At 32.4% G+C, this 24047-nt stretch overlaps 1 protein-coding gene across 2 annotated transcripts in view; it reads left to right on the top strand.

The window, feature by feature from the left end:
* The window catches only part of LOC117117282 (F-box/WD repeat-containing protein 7-like), a 35414-nt gene extending 12618 nt beyond the window's left edge, over positions 1-22796 (top strand). For both annotated transcript variants that reach the window (XM_033261540.1, XM_033261541.1), the window contains exons 5-12: positions 6474-6621; positions 7488-7622; positions 15129-15389; positions 16162-16275; positions 17516-17697; positions 18584-18809; positions 19570-19780; positions 20282-22796. In XM_033261540.1, coding sequence (XP_033117431.1) covers positions 6474-6621; positions 7488-7622; positions 15129-15389; positions 16162-16275; positions 17516-17697; positions 18584-18809; positions 19570-19780; positions 20282-20553 — 1549 coding nt within the window. In that variant the 3' untranslated portion in view covers positions 20554-22796. The remainder of the gene's footprint in view (positions 1-6473; positions 6622-7487; positions 7623-15128; positions 15390-16161; positions 16276-17515; positions 17698-18583; positions 18810-19569; positions 19781-20281) is intronic.
* The last annotated feature ends 1251 nt before the right edge of the window (positions 22797-24047 follow it).

The following is a 24047-nucleotide window of genomic DNA, read 5'->3' as shown; positions in this document are numbered from 1 at the left end:
TCAACATTTTCAAAAGATTACAAAACGTACAGGGGTTAAAAATGTAGGCAAAAGTACTTGTTACGTAAAAAATTGAAAAAAAAACCATTTTTATTGTGTACTCTTTCAGTGGGAAAAGAGGAGTCTGAGAAAAGTGTATGTTTTCTACTGTTATGTATGTTCAAAATTATATATAATCTCATATAGTAGCTTCTTTAAAGCTAATTGCAATAGGAATATCTTGTTTCTAAACTTCTTGAATTGATCTTGTTATTATTGATTTTGTTGAATTATTCTTTTTTTGTTCTGGTGAAGTAATTAATGTTTTTATAAAGGAAAGAGAAAAAAAAATGGTTGTTTTTTCTTAATTTCAACCTAAGAACCTGATATTAAAAGGAAAGCATTTTAACCACCATGCTACAGTACATCTCATAGTATATTTTATGTTATTGGAAGATTGTGATGTTCTTTTCAAAGATATTGATATGTTGTTAGTATGGGGTATCTATTTTTAGAGGTAATATTAGCAGAAGTATGCCAGCTCATGTGTGTGTGTGTTATAGGATGGTTGTCTTTCAAAATACCATTCACAGTGTATTGGAATTGTAGCCTGGTTAAAATGTTTTTTCTTCCGATCCCATGGTCTTTCAATTTCAATTTATTTGATTGCCACTTAATTAACAACAAGTGGCGTAACCAAAAAAGCAAAGCTTCTAAACAGCCCAAATATACTGTAGCTACTGCCTACATGTAAACCTCATAAATGAGACTTAAGCTACGTTCACACCAAATCCCTGATCCGGTCCGGTTGCCCGTATAAAAATTGTGAAAATTGGTTCAGTGGTATGGGAAAGGACCGTTCACATCAATTCGTACAATTTTCAGTCCGGATTCCGAATCCAGACGATGGATCTGAAAGCCATTTGTATCGTGAAATCGTATGTTTTTTATTAGACCAATGAGCAATGAGCATCAATGACCTCTCTAGATGTTTTCTGTGTTTGAGGTTAGAAAAACGAAATAACTCGCGATTTTTTGTCTGGGCTCCAGGCCGTATCCAAGCTTGATGTGAACGTAGCTTTACTTTAATTTTTTTTTAGAGGACTCCGGAATATCAGCTAAGCTGCAGAGTTTCACCTGTCTATAAATATGCTGTTAAAAAAATTCAAAATAATTTTTAAAAAGTATATTTATGTTACAAAAATATTTATGAACAAAGTACTGTAAAACTAAAAGGAGGTTATTGTTAAAAGGAGAGGTTTAGTGATTAAAAGATGAAAGAATGTAGGCCTACATTATTTATATAATAATAATCCTTTATGGACATCATTCTAATTGGATATTGGAAATTTGGGCTGGACCGTTGGAGACACTCAGCAACTGCAGTGCCCCAACTTTTTTAATACACTAATTTTTATGTTCAATTCAAGTTGATAATTTTTATGTGCAAAATTAAGCCTATAGGGACAATATATAGCCTATCTTTAATTCCACTATAGAAAGTACCTTAGTCTGGGAATTGAATTACTTTTCACCCCAGCCTATATTTTCATAAGGTAGGTCATACAGTAATAGGGATCAAGAGAATTAGATATGTAAACAGACAATCTCTCCCTATTAAAGGTGTTTTATATCTGGTCTCAATGCATAAAGTGATAGAATCAAGGTGAGAGTTATTTTTTAGATACAGTACCCCTCAAGGCATGTGCACTTTTGTTGCCCTATAGAATATTATGCAGACAGGATTTAGGCAAAGATTATTATAAATCCCATGATTTTTATGACCTTAAAATTTCTACCACAGTTAATAATTTTCACAATAAAAGAGACTCAGAAAACTTTTGTTCAATCATTCAATTAATCAAGTTAATCTCAATTTTATTTCACTCAATTTGATAAACTGTAGAATGCTTTAGAAATAATTGATATTTTTTTTTAATTGAAAGCTGGTGATTTCTATTTTGTAGTGAAAAGTATATTGCAAGCTACTATAGTGGACAATACTGACACTGATCATCTATAATGAAAAAACTGGAAATAGATTGGTGTAAAGGGAATGATTGAAGGCCTTTGTAAGCACACTGAAAGCATCAAAATGTGGGTGCAGCCGTCCGTGTTAAATCAAAAATTCACTTTATGCCCACCCCTGGTCAAGCCTTAATAGCTAAAATGTTGCTTCAGATATACATTATTTATTTATTTGTTCGTTCGTCTTGTCGTTAAAATGATAGCACTTTCAGTGATGTAGCACTGGTTCCACAAGCTGACGGTAATAATTAAACGAAAAATATACAGTAAACTTAAAATTAAGTGAAAGAAAAAAACTAATAATTTTGTTCAAAGCAAAAGGACATCTTTGCAGTGGAAATGAATTAAAAATATTTAAGGGTTTTGATCAAGTTTTTAAATGTTTTCAGTTGAAAAATTTTAATTTGGTTTGGGAGCGTGTTCCATGTCTTACTGTAGTTGCACGGTATTAAATGTTCTCTTGTACAACCTTCCATTTTGTGCTCCATCAAGGTGTTGTCATAAGCTGACATTTTGCGACAGTTTATTTTCTCAATTTAAAATTGGTTTTAATTTTTGTAAATAAAATATGGATAATAATTATAAGCAATAATAATACAGATATTCACCAAGCCTTTTGCTAAGGAATATAAAGGCCCATTTCAAAAATAAATGAAAAATAAAACAGCTGATGAAAGAAAAGATTTTAAAATGTTGGTTTTAGGGTTTGTTTTTAGCTCTTTTTCCTTTTCCATTTATCTGGTCTTATTTCTTAAGATTCCAATAATTCTTCCTTTCTCCTTCATCATACAGTACTTCCAATAGCATATTAACCCCTGTACACATTGTATTCATAACTAAACTATATCAATTTCTATTTGCACACCTTAAAGCTTCCGTTATATCTTAATCGCAACTAGAAACACACCTTAAATAATTTTTAAATGATTACAGTTAGAAGGTCAAAGCTAAACCTTCCTAAACTCAACTCATTCTATGTAAATAATTTAAAAGGTAAATATAATGCTTTTTTCTAATCCCAATAATGCAGGCTAAATTACCTGGATCTGCAGTTCTCCAGTTCTATACAAAGTTTAAAATTAGCTAAAACTCTTCTGGTGTACAGTACTGTTAGAGAAATGTTGAACCTCATTCCTTGATTACTCGTGATACCGAGTACAGAAATGCGGATTACCTAAGATACTAAACAGTATTTTGAATTTGTTTATTTTCATGAAGTTTTTGAATAACTTGCTTTTTGAATTTCAAAAGGTAAAATATAATTCCTTTCTAAACCCAATAATCAGGATAAATTGCCTTGATTCATAGTTCTCCTTCTGAGTTTAACTCAGAAGTTACTCTTTAATTTAAGTTAATGGTTGACAAATTTTAAACCATTTATTCCTTGGTTACCAGACATGATTTACCCAGTGGGTTGGATTACCACAGATATTTAGAAGTTATATATTTCCTCTGCAAAGGAAGTTATATTCACTCCTCCACTGTCTTTCTGTCTGTTGGCAAAATTTAACGCAAAAAACTAAGGAATCTAATCCAAATCTAATCCCATCCAAACTTGAACTTAACTGTGTATGGTGTATTATACAATGGCATCAAACAATTAATGGTACATAATAATCTATAAGAATGAAATGATTAAATTTTCGGTAAGAAAAGGTCAAAGGACAAGGCCAAGGTTACGCCAATTCACTTTTTTCCTTGCATATTCGAGCATTTAAAAGAAAAAAATTGCTTATCATGCTCGGCCTGTGTATTATTCATTATCCAGAAACAGGGCAGAGGTATGCACTCTATGGAGTGACTGCTCTAGTTCCTGACAATGTTATGTAGTACCAAGTGCTTAGCCAGTAAGCCGTCAATTATTTTTGACGGCCACTGTTACCGTGATGGCTTGGATGGCTTTGCCTACTCAGCTCGGCCTAGCCTAGTAGGGCCAAGTCTACCTTTAACAAATACCACCCACCCCCGCTCGGGGCTGTCGCTACTCGACAAGGTCTTCCATTTCGGGCGTCCTACTTCTTTTTTCTGTCTAAACCCCTATGTGGTACAGTATATGTACCTGTGGATAGTGTATGCTTTGCCAAATACATGTTTTTATCCCTGATTTAGTATAAATCCTGTTTACAGTAGACCCTAATTCAAAAGTCAATCACAGGGATTTATATTGCACTCAATTCTACCACAGATTTATGCTTAGTGGCACACAGTATTTTTTGACTTGGCAAAATTAACCTTTATAAATTTAATGATTAAAATAACAGTATTTTAATCATTCTTATTATAAATTTAAATAAAAAGATCTTTATGACTTACATGGTTTAATAATTGGAAAATAGAAACTTAAAATGTGAAACAATTTTTCTAGCTAATTATTAACTGACGAGCTAATAACTAGTTTTTTTAAGCCATTTAATTTTTTTAATTTTCTCTTTTTTAGGATTTTCAAGATTTTAGGCCAAATAACAAAATTACTAGTTTCTCGTCCCCTCACATATCCTTTTTTTTTGCCTCACCAAAGCTTTTTTTTTTAATTTCCTTTTTTTCTTATTTTTCAAAATGCACGAAAAGCTGGCTAACTCTCACATTTAGTAAAATTCTTTTTTTGATTTGTGGTTGAGAATACGTATGGTGGTCCTATAAATCATATCTAGTGCTTCTTTTATTTGCTTTCAATGTCTAATTGGGAAAAGTGAGAAAGTAGTAGCTGTTTCCCTTCCCATCGACCACAGTGGATTTGCCATCTCGGAGTGAAAAAAAAAAAAGATGCCCTCATAGTCCTTTTTTTAAAAAACTTGGCCTTAATTAATAATATCATCTGAGTAATAGTGGTAATGTAGTTTATTCTCTGATGATTTTTTAAATTGTTAACTTTTATGGCAATACATTGTACAGATCAAGTACTTCACAGCCTTCATTAAAAATAGCATGTCTTTAGCAATTTCCATTTTTTGTACTCATTGTTGTATAACATAATATGTTTTTTTTTTTAATAAAAATTTTTTTTTAAATAAAAGAACTCTAAAAAAGAAAAAAAAAAACTTAGAGATACCCCTCAAAATGAAATGGAACAGTCTATCTATTAAGGAGCATTTCAAATTAGCATACCCCATCATTCTGAGTATTTTCATGTAATTATTTTCAGACATCAATATCTTAGGATATGTTTGTCATTAAACATCTGATTTACTGTATACTATTACTGTTACTGTTAGGTAGCCGTCACTCAGTTCAGCACATGGTAAATAGGTTGTCTGTTGCTTTTCAACAGATCACAGAATTGAGTGTTCCGCATGTTTACATTTTACATTTTCAACAGGCATTAGGATTAATTTGAACTGAATCTAACGTGATCACACATCAATGTGCTATCACACTATGCACTAAAAGCTGTGTTATTACAAATAATTGAGAATTCAGAATGTTTAAAAGATATTGGGATCAATGTAGACTAACTCAAATTGATCACATATCAAATTACTGTCATTTACAATGAGCTGTTTACAATAAAGGTTGCATTGCAACCAATCTTAAGATAGAAAATTCAGCATGTTTACATTTTCAACAGGAATGTGGATTCACTCTAAAATGATCCAACAATGCATTTTTATTCTGATAACATATTCACAATAGGTTGCTTATCAGTTGCTTTAAAGCCAAACATAGAATTTAGAGTTAAGGATAAACTTAGGATTAATTCAGATTAACTCTGGATTACTGACTGTGATCTAACAAAACATTCAGTTTGATCATTCACAATTGGTTGTTTATCTATAACACTTAGCATCTTAGAATGAGTTTACTCAGCTAAATAATATTTGCATGAGAGCTTGGGTCCCCAACCATCATGGGTATCTAATCCACCTCAGAGTTAAAATCTCTTTAATAATGCCTGCTTATCTTTGCTTTTTGTCTTTAATCCTTTCTCAGTAAATTCAAACAAAAATGAAAGCCTGTGTGAGCAAGGAATAGTAGAGTTTCTCACGTGAAAAGTTGACTATCTGATCATGGAAACCCTTTGAGGGTTCTGTGCATGAATGCATATTCATTCTTACTGTATCAAACCTACATAGATTCAAGAGTGGGGAGGGAGGGGTACTGACTATGTTCCCCACCATTATAGAAGACTCCACATTTTTCAAAATAAAAAAAAAACACATTACATTCAATTTGTTAATAGGAGAGTGCCATTTCTGGACATCCAGAATTACCATAGACATAAATTATGTGCCTCGGTCATTGAAGGCGTCAACAGGTGCTTAGGGATATCCCCCTTGTCAGTGGTGTGGCTTCCCCTATACTCCTGCAAGGAAGAAAGGGTAGTCTGGTTTTGAAAAGTTGTTAAAAGTTACAGTACATCACAGGCTTATGTTCTTTTAGGCCAATCGTGTCTTCTTCATAGAGTTGTGTTAACTTTTCATTTAGTAAAATTGCATGATTATGATGATTTTTAATTATTTTTCTCCCAGTGCATTTCTTAGGGTGCTAGAAAATGGGTACACGCCAAGTGCTTTACGGTTCGGGGGATCAAGTTTGGATGTTCATACAAGAAGACGTCTTGTGTCCTCACGCTTCCATGCACCGCCGGATCTTAATAATTGGTTAAAAACTTTTCAGGTACGTCATTTGTCTTCTTTTCCCTACTCCCTCCCTGGACAGAAATTTCTGCAATAATAACATAATGCATTTGCTGCTGTGTATTATATAGCCAGAAAAGGAAGAATAGTGTACAATAGAGACAAAAGTCGAGCCTTTAATTCTAATTTACTGAGGTCCAAGCATCATGTTGTAACATGAGGCTTTAATAGTCTAGGCCTTAATAAACTTGAAACTTTGTATTTGCCTTATTGTAAAATATGCTTTTAAAAAAACCAATCAAATTAAACATAGGGCCTACTGTATTGCCTGCATTGTCAAAAACAAAGGGCCTACTGTATGGCCTGCATTGTCAAATCGTTTTTGCGGTCTGAATTTCGGACAGAACTGAGCTAATAAAAAATCAGAAATATTCACACTGATTTTGCTGTTTTAAATTTTATGAACTTGTGATCGCAAGTATGTTATGTACATAACGTTGTTTAAAAGACTAAAATGAGATGGGGTTTTTTTTGTAATCCACTGACATGACAGTTGGAAGAATCTTTTGGGAGATCTGTTTAAATGAGAAATTTCTTAACACATCTGTTTTAATTTGCTGTGCATGGTGATACTGATCGGTGCTGACTTCCAGGAGACAATTGATAATATGCAAATATCATGAATTTGCGGGAGATGTAGTTGTTTTCCATTTTTACTTGTGGGAGTGCGATTTCTGGGACCCTTTCAATGAAACACCAATTTTACCTCAGTTTTGAATAGGGATTGGCTTATTCAAATTTTATTCTAAATACTATGCAAATTTTCTGTGACACTTCTATTGGCTTTTACCCTTTTTTTTTCTTGAAAAAAGATTATGTAAATTGCTTCTACTTTTAATTCTTTAGAATTGGACTGGTGCTGAGAAACTTCTTGCACTGGATGAGCTGATTGAGAAATGTGAACCATCACAAGTACGCCACATAATGGCCGTTATAGAACCCCAGTTCCAAAGAGATTTTATATCATTACTTCCACGCGAGGTGAGAAATCAAATAACTAATATTTATCTTAAAGTCAGGCTCCGGAGGAAAACATTTTTTTGATATGTTGTAGAACTGATTTTTCCAAGACAGAAAAAAGTTGTTTGACGAAAAACTGGGGAATGGTGAATGAGATACAGATTTTTTAATATTTAAAAACTGGGGGAATAAGGTGTAAAAATGTGCAGTTACGCCCCTTTTTCCCCCAGTTTTTAAATATTAAAAAATCTGTATCTCATTCACCGTTCCCCAGTTTTTCGTCAAACAACTTTTTTCTGTCTTAGAAAAATCAGTTCTACAACATATCAAAAAATTTTTTTCCTCCGGAGCCTGACTTTAAAATTGTAAAAATTTAATTTATTCCTAGATATTGACTTCTATCCTGTTACACTTTCAGATTGCTGCAAAAATGGTTTTTGTTTTCAAATTAACTCTCCTTTACAAAAATCTTTCAAAATTTAACATAACTTCTATTATCTTTTTATTTTTATTATCTTTTTATTTTTATTTTGTAGTTATTATTGTTATTTCTGTGTAGGGCATCAAAACTTAAAGCTTTCTTGTACTTGATGCCTTTTCATTCAATCTTTGAAATAAGAATTATGATAAAGGAAATTGATTGAATTAATTATTATTGTGATAATGTAAAAAATTAATACATTCATAATGTACATTCTTATGTTATCAATAAATTAATTTGTTACCAATGTTACAAAATATATTGTAATTATGACACAAATTGATACATTTGTAACAGCATTTGTATGTTATTATTGTATCAATTTGTTATCATCATGGCAAAAATTTAATGTAATATAACAAATTGACACATTAATAATGTGCATTCTTATGTTGCCACCATAATAGAAATCATTTCCATCAACTGATTGAAACACAAGCAAAAATACAGTATTTATTAGCTTTGCAACAGTGTACCCCTCGCATGTGAAGATAAGACTGAAAAATATGATGATGATGATGATAGTTACTTCTGGGTCCTTCCCTGAACCTCCAGGGCAGGTGTTTGTATTTTGGTGATCACTGCCACAGGCCAGCAAGTTTACATGCAATGCAGTGGTATGTTTGGACAGGTGTTAAATGGCATTTTTTTGCCATTTTGAGTGAGCCCTGCCAGTTATAAACTTGCGTTTATGGCAGTGGATGTGTTATTTGCACGTGCCAAATCGATTTGAAATATGGATTAATCCAGCGTTCTGCAAACTTTTTACTTTATGGCCAACAGTACTTGAGAGCTGAGTCCGACATTCCAAAAACTGGCAAAATTACTGACCATGAATTTATCTTGTTAAATACAATAATTTGACATCTGTTCTATTAGTGACAAAATTTCTAAATTGAGTATTCACCAGCCTAGCATTGGTGTTCCAAAAATAAAGTAGTATTTTATTCATTTTAACAAAACATGTAATTTTTGGGAATGTGTATCATTTTGAACATTACAAAAGCCTTTAGTGGTGATACAATGATGGGACAAATGATAAAAAATTCTTTGGCTATTCATAAGGAAAAAGTTATATAAGCTATTCAAAAACATGGTACATATAGACCAAAATTAGACATGGTTTTTGACAAATCTGTTAGTACCAATTTTCGAAATACAAAGGAACATACAGTAGAACCCCATAGATTGCCTTCTTCAGAACCATATTTAGGGAACACATTTCATATAATATATGTGAAATTGTATTCGTACTATAGAATGGCCTCCTAGATATTTTATAATATACTGTTGTTTAAATGGCATGAGAAGACTTGGAATTAAGCTAATTTTCAAGGCAAATATAAGGCCAAATAATGTTAATTGTTAGTTTCACGTCCAGGATTTGAAATTATTTTTTGGTGAGGGTATTTACTATTTGCTTTTTACCATCCTATATACTCATGATTAACAGGCTGAAAATAGTAAAAATAGTTTTTTTTTTTTTATAAAAGAACTAAAATGAATCTTTGTAATGTATTTCCGACGTCTTCTAATGCTTGACATCCTTCTTTTATAGCCATTATTTTTAATACTGTCCATGGAAAAATGAATGTTTTTTGAAAAATGGAAATAGTAAATTTTTTCATGAGGCTCTAAAATTTGATAAGGGCGGGGACATGAAACTAGCAATTAATTTCATTTGGCCAAATATAAAGATCATTAAATATAAAGATCATTAAATATAAAGATCATTAAATATAAAGATCATTAAATATAAAGATCATTAAATATAAAGATCATTTAATAGAAAGATCATTAAATATAAGGATCATTAAATAGAAAGATCATTAAGTATAAAGATCATTAAATATTAAGATCATTAAATATAAAGATCATTGCCAAAAATTCATCTGGATTTACAGTAATATGTATGTTTTTTAATTAAATATTTCATTAAATATAAAGATCATTAAATATAAAGATCATTAAATAGAAAGATCATTAATTATAAAGATCATTAAATATTAAGATCATTAAATATAAAGATCATTGCCAAAAATTCATCTGGATTTACAGTAATATGTATGTTTTTTTTTTATCATCAAAAATGAACGTATACCTAAAATATAATATATCTATGATACAAAGTCAACTAAAATACAGTAGAACCCCTATTAAGGGGAAACCTTCAGGACCAAAAAAAGTATCCCCTTAATAGGGGTGTCCCCTGAATAGGGTATCCCTATTGTTTGGGACACTAACCAAAAATGCAAAATTGTCTCCTTAATATTGGTTTTTGGCATGTTTTCATACAATGATGACATAAATTCTGTATAATTTTATTTTTATTGACATAAGAATCAATTAAGTAGAATTAGAACTAATTTATAGCAACAATTTTCAATGTAAACACAATACATTTATAATATGAAAGCAGCACAAATGTAATTAAAACAATAGTTTTATATTTATTTATTTAATTAAAAAAAAATAAACCTAGAGGTCAGAGTTTTAGTCCCTCGCTGTACTGTTTTACTTGTGTTCTTGAGCAAGGCACTTTATCTAAATTGCTTCTGTATCACCTGTCTTGTTGGGCTCGTAGGTAGACCATACAGGCCTGTATGGTACATGTTATGCCCTCCCAATTTCATCAAACCACCACTACATAGCTTCTCTACACACACGAGTATATGGGTACCTGGTGGGATTGCCTACCCCTGCGATGTTTACCAGCATCAAAACTTAAAACATGAGGACCTAATGACCGGGGGAAAAGAAGCGCTTTGTACAGTATCTGCAATGAAAAGGTGCTGTATAAATTATGTAAATTAAATAGAATAATAATAATAATAAAATGTTCACAATAATATTACATGATTATAAATGTTAATGACCAAATATTTCTTTTATTTACTTAATATATGAGCTTTTCCTACTGAATGAATGTCGCATGAATAGAGTAAATACGTAGAATTAATAGAGCATATTGTGGTACATGTATTAGAATCCTATATAAAGTACATGAAAACAAAAAAGGAAACGAAATCCCCATAGTTAAGGGTCGAAATTGACAAGATTGGTTTATATGAAGTAACACATTCAGCAGGCCTATACCAACGTTTACTCTAAGGATTCAGGGGAGAAAATTCTGGTTTATTGCTCAAAAGGTGTTAAAATAGGAAGTTGAATTTCAATGAATGAATTTTTCTGACTTTGAGACTGCTGTAGTTGTTTTGATAAAGTGATAAAAAAAATTAAGTGTCCCCCTAATAGGGGTTATTTGACCATTTGGCACACTTCAGAAATCGTCCCCGTCCCCTAAATAAGGGTGTCCCCTAAATAGGGGTCGGCCGTAGTGTTAAAAGATATATTGCTCCTCGTTTCACGGAAAAGTGTCCCTTTAATAGGGGTGTCCCAAAGGAGGGGTTCCACTGTATAACTGAACTCAATTAATAAATGTTCAATAATTAATGTTCTATCAATGAATGATTTTGTTTTATAATATTGAGCTTTACTCGATCATAGGCAGATTTAATGGGGCCCCAGCCAGCCCGGAGTTGTCATAGCCATAACAATTCATACCTTAGTTTTAGTCACATTGGGGCTCAGGTGGGGTAGACCCTCCATCTGTAAATGTCCCTTCTTGGGCCCCCTCTATTTCAAATTTCTTAACAATGGTAATAGGAGGATGTCCCAAAGGGAAGGAGTTATTTGAACTAACTGTCCAAACATTACAGGAAAAATATTGTCTTCATAGTTATTAAGTGGAAGAATTGGTGTGAACTATCAGAGCACAATAGTTTTGACCCAGGCTTGACCTTGATGCAGAACAATTGGAATTTAGGAGGTGGATCCACTCCATTGAATAAAGAATTGTTCCTGAATGGATTCCAAGAATCTACAATTCAAGAACATTGTCCATAGGATTTAGATTGTGATTCTTTTTTTCCATTGGTGTTTAACAGTGACTTTTACTAATTATGTAGAATTAGGTAGTTCCTAGTAGAATGGGTCGATTGACTATTATATAATGGGCAGTGACTTCTGTCGGGATTTACTGATATAAATTGGTTTTGATTCAACAACAGGATATTTGTCCTTTGAAAGCCTTACTGTAGAACAATTTAAGTTTAAAATAAAGGGCAATAGATTATTGACAACTTAAATTGTACTTCAGGTGATATACTGTATCCGGATACGAATTCTGTCTTATAAGTCAGGCTCCGGAGAAAAAAAAATGTTGATATGTTGTAGAACTGTTCTTTCTAAGACAGAAAATAGTTGTTTGATGAAAATTTAGGGATTGGTTAAATGAGATACAGATTTTTGAATATTTAAAAACTGGGAGAAAGTGGAAGAAATTATTGTTTGCCCTTTATCCCCCAGTTTTTAAATATGCAGAAATTTGTACTAACTGTTCCCCACTTTTTTCTACCTTAGAAAAATCAGTTCTACAACTTATCAAATAATTGTTCCCCTCCGGAGCCTGACTTTATGTTGCTGTATCTGGGCCATGATTTAGCAGGAATTTTTTTTCCTCGTTTGATATACTTTTTTTTTGACAAATCATAAATAACCTTAAAAATTGACATTTTGAAGTAGAACCAGTAGAAGTATGCATATTATTATTTTGCTGGTACTCCTTATTTGAAAGTGATCAAAAGCTCATGGCTACTGTATTCTGGAAAATATAAGTAGAATATCAAATTTGACATTAACCTGATCATTTCTCTATATTATTGTCTACTGCACACTTGTGGGCAAGTAGGCACTTTGCTATCATCTTAGTTTTAAGAACAAATCCGCTTGGAGGAACGTTGGGAATGCTTCATAAGCTAAATATATAAATGAAAATTATTTTAAATTAAGAGTTTATAGTAGTGTACACAAAAGTGTTGGCGACGCCATCTAAAAATCAGAGGAGCGCATCTGTTGTCTTTGTGGTTTAAGAAAGGAAAAGAATAAAAACAGAGAAGGGGGGAAAAATAGAAAAGGGAAGAAAGAGAAAAAAAAAAATTAACATGGTTGTTGACCTTTGGTGTTTTCCCAGGACCACAATGAAATCATTTCTGAAAATGATTGTGTCATCCTGGTAATAGATGCCAGTTTCTGAACTGCTTTTTGGAATATCTTGCTCTCATTCTGTTCCAGAGTATCGATTGGAATTGGGTTAGAAACCAAAAAAAAAACCCTTGAATGTACAGCAAGGAAATAGAATGGAAACAAACAAAATTATAGTTGTTTAATTGTTGCCTTTGGTTTCAGTTTATTCCCAATAATTTTTGGGATTTTTTTTCCTTCTCTCTCCTGATTAATATAATGGGGCAAAGTTTACATATAGTGTAATATTAGACACCACTTCCTTATGTTATAATGAGAATATGTAAATATTCTATAAAACTTATTTTTTGTATAATGTGCTTTGTCTGTTATTTTCCAACTTGTAATATTATGTCTAATTTTTTTAACTATAATATTTTACCAAGAGCAGAAAATCTGAATGTACTATAGACCATTTTCGTGAAATTTGAAATGAAAATTTCGGATAACCTGGCAACTACAGTACCACTGGGGACTTCGTCTACGCACTTCGTGCTACATACTGTAGTTACCAGTGTGCGCGCACGGCACTCTATTTGACACGCTAGCTAGCTCTCAGGCTAGGCTAAGCCGCTGGAAGTCCCCCCGTGAGTTGTGAGACGTTGTGACCCTGTTTTAAAATAAACCCGATAAAATGGTCTATTCTAAGTAAGTCTCAAGGTAGTTGTAGTATAAACAGGATTAGAACCTAGGACTTTCGGATTGGAAAGAAAACACCTTGACCACTAAACTATCACTCCATTCCCATATGTTTATTTAAAATCTTACATATTTGTGAGTTCTTGACTTGCTTCTATCCATTCCACTACGATCGTTCCATTATACATTTCTTGATGAAAAGGGAGGCGTAGTCCTCCCCTGGGTTTCTACCCAAACCAGTGGGTGCATCGGCATACCTGCTTAGGTTATTCTTAAATTTATATACATTTATACTTATTATGTGTACTATATAATATATGAAGTAAAGTTGATTGAATACTATGTGATAACATTGAAAAAAAAATTCAATCTAGGCACTTAAAAAACCTGTAAAATCTAAATGCTTAATTAATTACTGTGTACTTTGAATCTGTATCATCAATGTTTTGTAATTCTGCTCCAGGAAACTATTTAGTCTAATGAGGGGATTTCCCTGATTTTTTGAATAGCAGTTAATCTGGTCATGTGCATATATCTGTTGTTAATGACTTGCATTTCGTAGCTGTACCAAAAAGCATAGGACAGATCTGACTCCGTTGAGTTATCAAGCTTCTCACTTTATGATGGATGGTCCTGCTGGATGGTCCTGCATTTCAAAGTCACTTTTTTTATGAAACGTACATTCTACAAAATATATGCAACATCATCGCACGATTCATCAGTTTATCATGCATTAATTAAAAAATTGTTTAGTTAATTAGTTTTTTATATAAACCTTCTATAGATAATACACAGAATGGCCCTGTTTCAAACATGACCATGCTACCAAGATGGCTTGTAGTATGTAGCGATTTATAAAAAAAAAAAAAAAAAATTCCTATACCTTTCCCACAAATTCCTACGTTCACATTAAGCCCAAATCCGGTCCAGAGACCTGACAAAATATTGTGAGTTGTTTACTGAACCTATTTTTAATGATATTGTCCGTGAACGTAGCTTTATGCTAACAATGAATTTAAACAGGCAAATTGATGTAGTTTGATCAAAGCTTGGTTAATAGAATACTAACATTCTATGTTAGTTATTATAAAATATTAATTAATGCTAATGAAGCAAATACCTTTATTACAACTATCAGAAATCTAATACTGTAATATTTATTTTAGGTATGGTATGTTCTTGGAAGTCCAAATTTATAATAGCATATATATTTAACTGATCACTATAATGAAGCTGTTTACAATGTTCCAACTTTAAATTGTATTTAAAAATTCTTTTTTTTTGTGTATATTTATTTATAATTCACTTTGTTTTCTTTATTGTAGCTCGCATTGTACGTATTAGCTTTCCTCGAACCAAGGGATTTACTACGTGCCGCACAGACTTGTCAGTATTGGCGTATCCTATGCGAGGACAACCTATTATGGCGTGAAAAATGCAGGGAAGCCGGGATTGCTGAGGTCAATGGGAAGCAGACCAGGAGGCGGTCTAACTCTGGCGTGCCAAGAAGTCCGTGGAAGAGTGCGTATCTTAGACATCATCAAATAGAATATAACTGGCGATTTGCGGAAATTCGTCAACACAAGGTACAGGCGTGCATATTCCTCGCTAAATTCATAATACGTACAATATATTTTCCTAATAATGACATATATAAATATTTTTTGACTTTTTTAGCATTGTTACAAACATTTCATTTAATATTTTATTCTCTTTGTAAATTAGCCTAATTCTATTTGCTGCTGTATTATTTATTATTCTCATCTTTGATTTTAAAGATGTATTGTCCCTAGAAATGCCATTTTATTTCTTCGTTTCAGAGGTTTTGAATAACTTGAAAGTGAAATGTCAAAAAATAATAATAACTTACTCATTTTGAAGTGACATGCAAATTATTAACTTGAGCATAGAAATTATTGAATTAAGAATATGTGGCAAAGACAAGCCAAACCAGTAACTCGTCACAGAAATTGATTTTCAGTTAATAATACAGCGTTACACAGTAAAAGGAGAGCTATAAAATGGTAAAAGAATCATTTATATCTGACATTTCGTTATGAAGTTACAGAAGTTTAAACATACAGCTGTTTAAAGAACAATATTTGGTTAATTAACCTTCAAAGTTTAGGATTTCAGGCATTTCTCAGGCATTGTCTTTGCCACATGTGTACACTAATTTTTATATTGTATAATGGTAAACATTGGAAAAACACTGCCAGTGACTAGTAGTGTTTCTATCATTTTTGACTGTAAAATTATGTGTTTAAATACAAGTTAATATGATTTTTATTGTGGTATTTTTCATGGGATAATGCATCTTTAAGGAATTAAATTGTGAGTTGAATTTTTTTCCTGCAGGTGCTCAAAGGTCACGATGATCATGTGATCACATGCTTACAGTTTAATGGTCAGAGGATTGTGAGCGGGTCAGACGACAATACGTTAAAAGTATGGTCAGCTTCAACAGGGAAGGTATCATTTCATTTCGTTGATTTTTATACATACAGAAAAATGGTTGGGGATGCTTATGCCCTTTCAAGTCAGCTGCCCTCCCTCCTCCCCCATAAAAAAAAAAAAAAACAGCTGCCCTCCCTCCTCCCCCAAAAAAAAAAAAAAAAAAAAAAAAAAAACATTTTTAACATGTATATTAAACTATGTAGGCAAATTAACTCAAAATATTCATCATATCATATAAAATATACGTTCATTCATTATGCTAATACTGTTTGAAACAGACAGAATTTGTTTTTCTGTATTTGTACATGGCTTTGTATGTACTCAAAATTTAATGTGTACTGCCAAAATTCCCCCCCCCCCATACTTATGGCTTTGTAGGTACTGAAATTTTGAAGTGTAATTGCAAAATGTTCCTTCTATTGGAACCAACTCTTAACATACATTTTCATGTGTCTTATTGACTGCCATAGGAAAGGTTGACATTCTTTCAAATCAGTGCTGGTATCATAATCAATTGGTTGGGAGAGCAGGATTCCCATTGTGGAAAGCTCTCCCTGGTCAGGAAGCTCTACACATGTTGTTTTGGGGAAAAACATATTTTCCTGTCATTAAACGGAATATATGACACCCTGAATTTTTACAGATTATGAGATTAAAGGTCAATAAAAATTAGCCCTTCAAATCTCTAAAATTTCAGAGTTTCCAGGGGTTATGGGTGACCCTCTCCCCCTCCCCCACACCTTATTAGTGCATGTTGATACTGCACGCATCACTCTGTGGTTTACAAAATGTATCTATAGTTATACTGACCATCTATCTATCTTATACTCTTTGTAAGTTAGCTTGATTTAACTTAAGCACAGAAATTATTGAATAAAAAGTATGTGTACCCTGATTTTTGTACTGTATAAATGATAAAAATAATAAAAACACTTCTAGTGACTAGTAGTGATTCTAACATTATTGGCTGTACAACATATTACATATTTAAATTCAAGTGCTGATAGCAGTACAATTCGTTGCTCACATCACAAACTAACACAATCAAAGTAGATTGTGTTATAATTCATGAAATTGTTGTTAAGGATTTTTTGTGTGGTAAAGAATACAAAATTGCTTGACAACCAATACGCGCTCGTTTTGACGCACTACTGTGATTTTACTTGTGTTAGTTCGTGGTGTGAGTGACGAATTTGCCTAAAGTAAATTCTCCCTTTGAACATGGCTTATTTCAGTTATTGTATTTTTTTTTCAGTGTTTACGTACACTTGTTGGTCATACAGGAGGTGTCTGGTCTTCAGAAATGGCAAATAACATTATTATAAGTGGGTCGACTGATCGAACATTAAAAGTATGGAATGCAGACACGGGTCACTGCATCCACACGTTGTACGGTCACACTTCAACGGTTCGCTGCATGTCACTTAGTGGCAATAAGTAAGTTGGATTAATTGCAACATTAATAGGGGAGCTGTAGATTTTTCTAAATGGCATGACACTCTAACAGATTCATGGCCATTCTACCGTCGTCTGATCAACGTAGAGTTGGGACAAACTGCATCCTAAAATCCACACGACAACGAGAACTTAACATTCTCGCATGCTCAGTTGAGTTCTAATTTTTTAGTGCTACCTTCATACATTTAAAAGCTTCACAATCCCATTTCTTTCTCTTCATTTTATTTTTCACAGTTACTAAATGGCAGGTACTGTATTAAGCCTACCAATAATAAATATATCATGGTCAAAATTACTATTGATGTATAGAGTATTTTGTATATTATCTCTTGAGAAAGTTTAGTATTAGGACATTGTTTATTAAATTTACAAACATTTATTTATTGAATCAGTCATCAGTCTTGATAGTGAATCATGTAATTTCCTCTCTAGGTTAAGATGAGGAATCTTTCTTAATTCCTAGCCTAAAGTAAAAGTCTAAAAAAGTTGCTGTGTTTGACTTCTGCAGCCTAATGTACCTGACCAAAGTACTATCTGTACTTAAAATCTTTTTTGGCAAATATATGTTTTCCCCAAAGAGGATAATGCTTATCTATGGATTTTAGCCATTTAACATTTTACTAACCAAAATGCATACAGGGTGAGTTGTGGCGAGGCCTAGGGGAATACTAGTACCGTAATAACATTTTTTGAACCAGTGTTTGGCTATTTACAGAGCATCTGCTTATATAGGTGCTTTATAAATTAGTGTTTATATTATTAATGATAAACAATGGCTATTACAAAAACTGATGCGTAATAAGATGTTTCCTTGCATTACCACAATACTATAATTTTATAATCAATTTTATGGTAATCTTTGTAGAGTGGTCAGCGGTTCGAGAGATGCAACTTTACGAGTATGGGACATTGAGACTGGCCAATGTTTGCATGTCCTTATGGGCCATTTAGCGGCGGTCAGGTGTGTCCAGTATGATGGCCGTCGGGTCGTCAGTGGTGCTTATGATTATATGGTCCGTGTATGGAACCCGGAAACGGAGGAGTGTCTACACACACTCTCGGGTCATACAAACCGTGTGTATTCATTGCAGGTAAGATGAAGCTTTGGATAGGATGAGGATTGATTGAGTTTTTTAAAAACAATGGATCATATAACTCACCGTTCCGTAACCTTTCTAGTCCACAACCCAAATCCAAATATTTAACACTCAGCCACGACACATCAGCCTCAGGTTTGGGCCAATTATTAAATATGCTTATTACAGTGGTCATGTTTGCCTGCTTTTAGTCACTATCTTGAGTTCATTGCTTCCTTATTTTATTTAATTTTGTCTTTTAATTTAAAGAAAGATGTCATTTAATAGTAAAAAGTATGTAAATACCTATTTATACCTCTATTTTGCTTTGCGACTCGTAGGTTGCGAAACGGAGATATAACTTCAATATTTAGTTGATTTTACATGCTTCGTTAATCCTGAGGCCTTCTTTATTTAGTCGGGTTTTTGCTGTCTCTTGACTGTTTTTTACGCAAGGACCACAATGAAAATAAGTTGCCAATATTTCAATACTTTGTTGTGTTTTTTTTTTATCCTTTGAATATAATGAGCCATAAAATACATAATTAATAACAATTTACAAAAATTTTTGTTTGAATATTTTGTCTCCTCAGCTTGCTGGTGTAGCCATCTGTGTAAAAAATGTATCTGTGGTTGTGTATACAAGTCAATACAAAATTCAATTCTTTAATGATCTTTCATGGATCAAAATAATTTTTTTTGACTCCCCAGTTTGGTGATATTTATTGTTGTCAGTGGTGGATAATAAATATGGTAATTTTTTTTGACTCCTCAGTTTGATGGTATTCATGTGGTAAGTGGGTCCTTAGACACATCGATTCGTGTCTGGGATGTAGAGTCGGGGGAATGTAAACACACCTTGATGGGTCATCAGTCGCTGACCAGTGGAATGGAACTTAAGGACAATATCCTAGTATCCGGTAATGCTGATTCCACTGTCAAAATCTGGGACATAACAACTGGTCGATGTCTCCAAACACTACAAGGTAATCTTCCTTCCTTTTAAACTGGGGAACCTCTTCAATTCTCTATTTTAATTTATTTTTAAACATCCTTCCTATATTTATTAGGGCCTCCTGATTTTACTTTTATATTTAGTCTAATTTGGATTATGCCTTTTTTTTTTTTTTGCTTTTTCATTATATTTACTCAAGTTGTTTGTTTTATTTCACGTAACTTTAAAATTTATATAATTGTATATCTATGTTTACAATTTCTTTGTTTTTGTTTTATTTATACTTTAACTTTTGATAAATTCAATCGTGACATCATAACGGTAATTACTTGTTTATTTTCCTATTCCAATCCATGCACCAATTTTTCAATTGTGCATGGTTGGCTTGACCTTTTCTGTGGTCCGTTTGCAAAAGGTTGTACAAAAGTATGTGCACTTGACAATTATTTACAAATTGAACAAATTTCTGTAGGTAAAACCAGTATGCTTACTAATTGCTTATTGTAATTTCATTTATTTTTTCTCTATGCAGGGCAAAACAAACATCAGAGTGCAGTTACTTGTTTACAATTCAACAAGAAATTTGTGATTACGAGTTCTGACGATGGAACAGTCAAACTCTGGGACTTGAATACTGGTGAATTCATTCGCAATCTAGTCACGTTGGACAGTGGTGGCAGTGGCGGCGTTGTGTGGCGGGTGCGCTCGAACCATACAAAACTCATTTGTGCGGTGGGAAGTCGCAATGGGACCGAAGAAACAAAACTCTTAGTGTTAGATTTTGACGCGGACCATAAACTCTGATTTACGCGTGCGCACGCGGTGTGAGTACGCATCAAGATGTACCCATCACGTGTGCACGGATCACGTGATCGCAAAATGTGTACGCAACATGTTAGTATCACCTATGTTCGTGGATACATATGAACCTATTGCACTTGTGTGTATGCACATGATGATGCATGTAAACCTGCACTTGTATACACTTGTGCACTCTTAACTTGTGTACATAGTGCGTGTCGACAGAGTTTGACATTCCAGATAACACGATACATTATCAAGTTTGTGCGAAAATGACAAGGCAGCATTGGGAACGTTTCCAGAAAAACATTCAAGAGATTAGGAATCTAAGAAGATTTATTTTTATATAATTTGCTTTTCCTTTCAACAATCATCGGAAAGTTGGAATATCAAAGAATATGCTCATTCATTTTTTTCATTGCATCCCCGTGTATTGTTGCAGCATCATAAATAACCTGAATCATACCAGATTTTATTGTGACAGTTTAAATACTTATCGAGACTTCAACGGCAAAATATACTTGGCAGTGCAGAATACGCAACAACATATCTGCTGTAGTTATGTCTGTTGATCATTTCCATGGTGATAAATTTAATTATTACAGAGTAACATAGCATTCAATAATCCCCCTTAGGTTAAGATATCTCATACATTGTAAAAACGAAATACATTTATGGGTAAAAAAGACTTAATGTACCATTCTTTAATAATTTCTCCAAAATCATTTTATGATTTTTCGGAGAATTACTAAATATTGATTAACTCTTCTACTGTAGTAAACTGATCGTTTGGGCATATATAGTACACAATGGTCTTGGTGTTCTATAAAAAAATATAATTGATTCAAAAAACACAATACTGCAAAATATTGATTATTACAGTTTCCAAGGCATTGCAGTAAAACAGTGTACTAATTTTTAACCAGAAGTGTTTTGTTTTGTTCATTTTATATCTAGCCAACATCTAAAAACAATTAATTGAACGCGTTGTAGTTATTATCAAAATACTAGTAAACAAAACCTGTCAAAATTATTCTATGAAAATATCAAACTTTTTTAACAATATTGTTTGATCTTTTACTTTTCAAAAAAAAAAATGTTGTCCCTTTTGAAATTGGTTTTTGATTTTAATTTCAAAAGATGAATAATTTATTCACGCTTTCTGTTGCTAAAAAAATTTGTATCAAAATATTGGAGAAATCATTGCTAACACATTTGTTTTTAGCTATTTGAAATAAAGAATTATGTGAACTCTGATCTCTGGGAAAAAGACACTGTAAATTATATACTTTGTATACTGTATGCTAACAAGCTGATATATGGTGTGCTTGGAATGCTTGGAACTCAAATTGGATTGAATATTTTAGCGTTTCTAATCATTTTTTTTTAAAGTTCATAACAAAATGTTGTTTACTTCTCATCCTAGCAAAACAAATCAGTAAACAGATGTATTTGATCTGCACTACAAAATGGGTTGTTGTTGAAGCTTGTGCTACGTTTAGTTGATGGCCACAGTGTATTGGACCCCAGATTTTGCAACAGGGTTTTTTTCAATTTTATTTAGTAATAGTGCATTATGTGATAATGCATAAAGACTAACTTTGTTGAAGTTATTACAACATTATTTTATGTTTCGTCCAAACCACCACATTTTATGTCACAAATACATGTAATTTGCCTATATTTATAAAATGTGATGTCATCAACATACCCATATTATGAGCAATTCAGTGTCACATAAAACATGATAGTGAGGACAATAACTTATTATTTGGTTTGTCTTTGGATACATGGCTTCTCCATGTTCTATATTCATGTGTACTTGTAAGGCCAATTCCATCGTCATATTAAATCGTTCAGTGGTGGTGCTGGCCTAAAGGTAAACACTTCTAAATAATAAAAAGATAAAAGTGTAGGTTAATAGGGAACATTCGATTTGTGCAACGATGTGACTCTAGAACGGATTCACTCATTTGTGACCATCCTATTGTCCTCTGCAGCACAGCATATATTCAGGCCAAATTGCATCCTAGAATCCATGTATTAATGTGCGTTCTCACAAAATGATTTCTTAGTGACACCATTACGTTCTGCATCGTCCTACTGTCGTCGAAAGCTTCTTTATATATGACAACTCATTTTGTAATAGAGGTCTTTTACAGATTTGTTTTTCTAATATTTTTTTTTTTTTAAGATCACTATTCAGCTGAAAAAAAGCATCTGTTCATTTTAAATTTCAGGAATCAGTAGAAATACAGGGCAGAAATAAATAAAGAAGTCCGAGAATCTAGTTATTTCAAACAAAATACAATTTGTTTGTCATATTTTGAACTAATATATAACTTTTGCATTAAGCTTCTCATTAACAAATAGCACCTTGAATGTTGTCCACAATTTCATTGAAATTTCTCAGAACACATTTTCAGGGATTTCTAGATAGATCTTCAGAAAAACAACTTGATTTTTGGTTCATATACATTAAGATCATGCATTGTTTCAAGAGTAACTTTCCAAAATTGTTGGATTCTTTTTAATTCTTTTTTCCTTTTCATTGTTTATGCTTAGATCACTACAAACTTGTATTTTGGCAAATGTAACACTAAATATTAATTATTTGTTAAAAATAATTGTCAATTGATCTAAAAATTTGGATAAATTTGGACAAAATTGTATTAACCCTTAAAAACAAGGGTGTGAATTTAGTAGCATTTTTCATAATATTAATTCTTATATTGGTTCTAGGCAAAGACTGCGGCTATATATATGCAAATACATTTATACATGCATATGCATACATATATTTGTGATTATTATATTATGTTAATCTTATTATTAGTGGTATAAGCTTGCATTGAGACACAATATATATATAGTAACATAAATAACCTTAACATAGTTATTAAATGGGATATGATGATAAATATTGAATTTTCTATAGAGGAAGAAAGAATAAAAATAGTCCGTAATCAATAATGAATAAACATACTTATTGGATTTCGATTAATACCAAAATTATTAAACAAAGTAAGACAAATAAATATTTATGTAATTGATATTATTTGTTAACGCCATTGATAACATGTTACCCAATTTATATGTATCATATATGGAAGGCCATAGGTGAAAAAATTAATATGCTCACTTTGTAACTATGAAAGGCAATAGTAGTTAAAAATTCTCCAAATAAAAAAATAATAGCTCCATTGTTGCAAAATTAACTATAAATAAAAAGAAAAGTAATCACAAGAAAATAAGGTGATTTATATTTTCGATGAATAAAAAGTATAGCCGCGTTATTCTTTACAGTATAGAAAGTATAAAGTAAATAACAGCAGCACTTTTGAGACTAACAATATATAATTTATTCTCTAGCTTTCGTCCACACAGTGGACTTCATCAGAAGACTGTACAAATGGGATAAGAAACTATAATATACAACTGAAAAAATGGGGGAGGGGGGGGCGGTCCTAAAACAACAAAGAATGTTGTTCAAAGCA

The sequence above is a fragment of the Anneissia japonica genome, unplaced genomic scaffold (genome assembly GCF_011630105.1).
Source record: "Anneissia japonica isolate Jap-2015-1 unplaced genomic scaffold, ASM1163010v1 scaffold9870_len254840_cov161, whole genome shotgun sequence".
Taxonomy (NCBI): Eukaryota; Metazoa; Echinodermata; class Crinoidea; order Comatulida; family Comatulidae; genus Anneissia; species Anneissia japonica.
The sequence above is the reverse complement of the archived record's forward strand: the minus strand, read 5'-3'. Positions and strand labels throughout refer to the sequence as shown.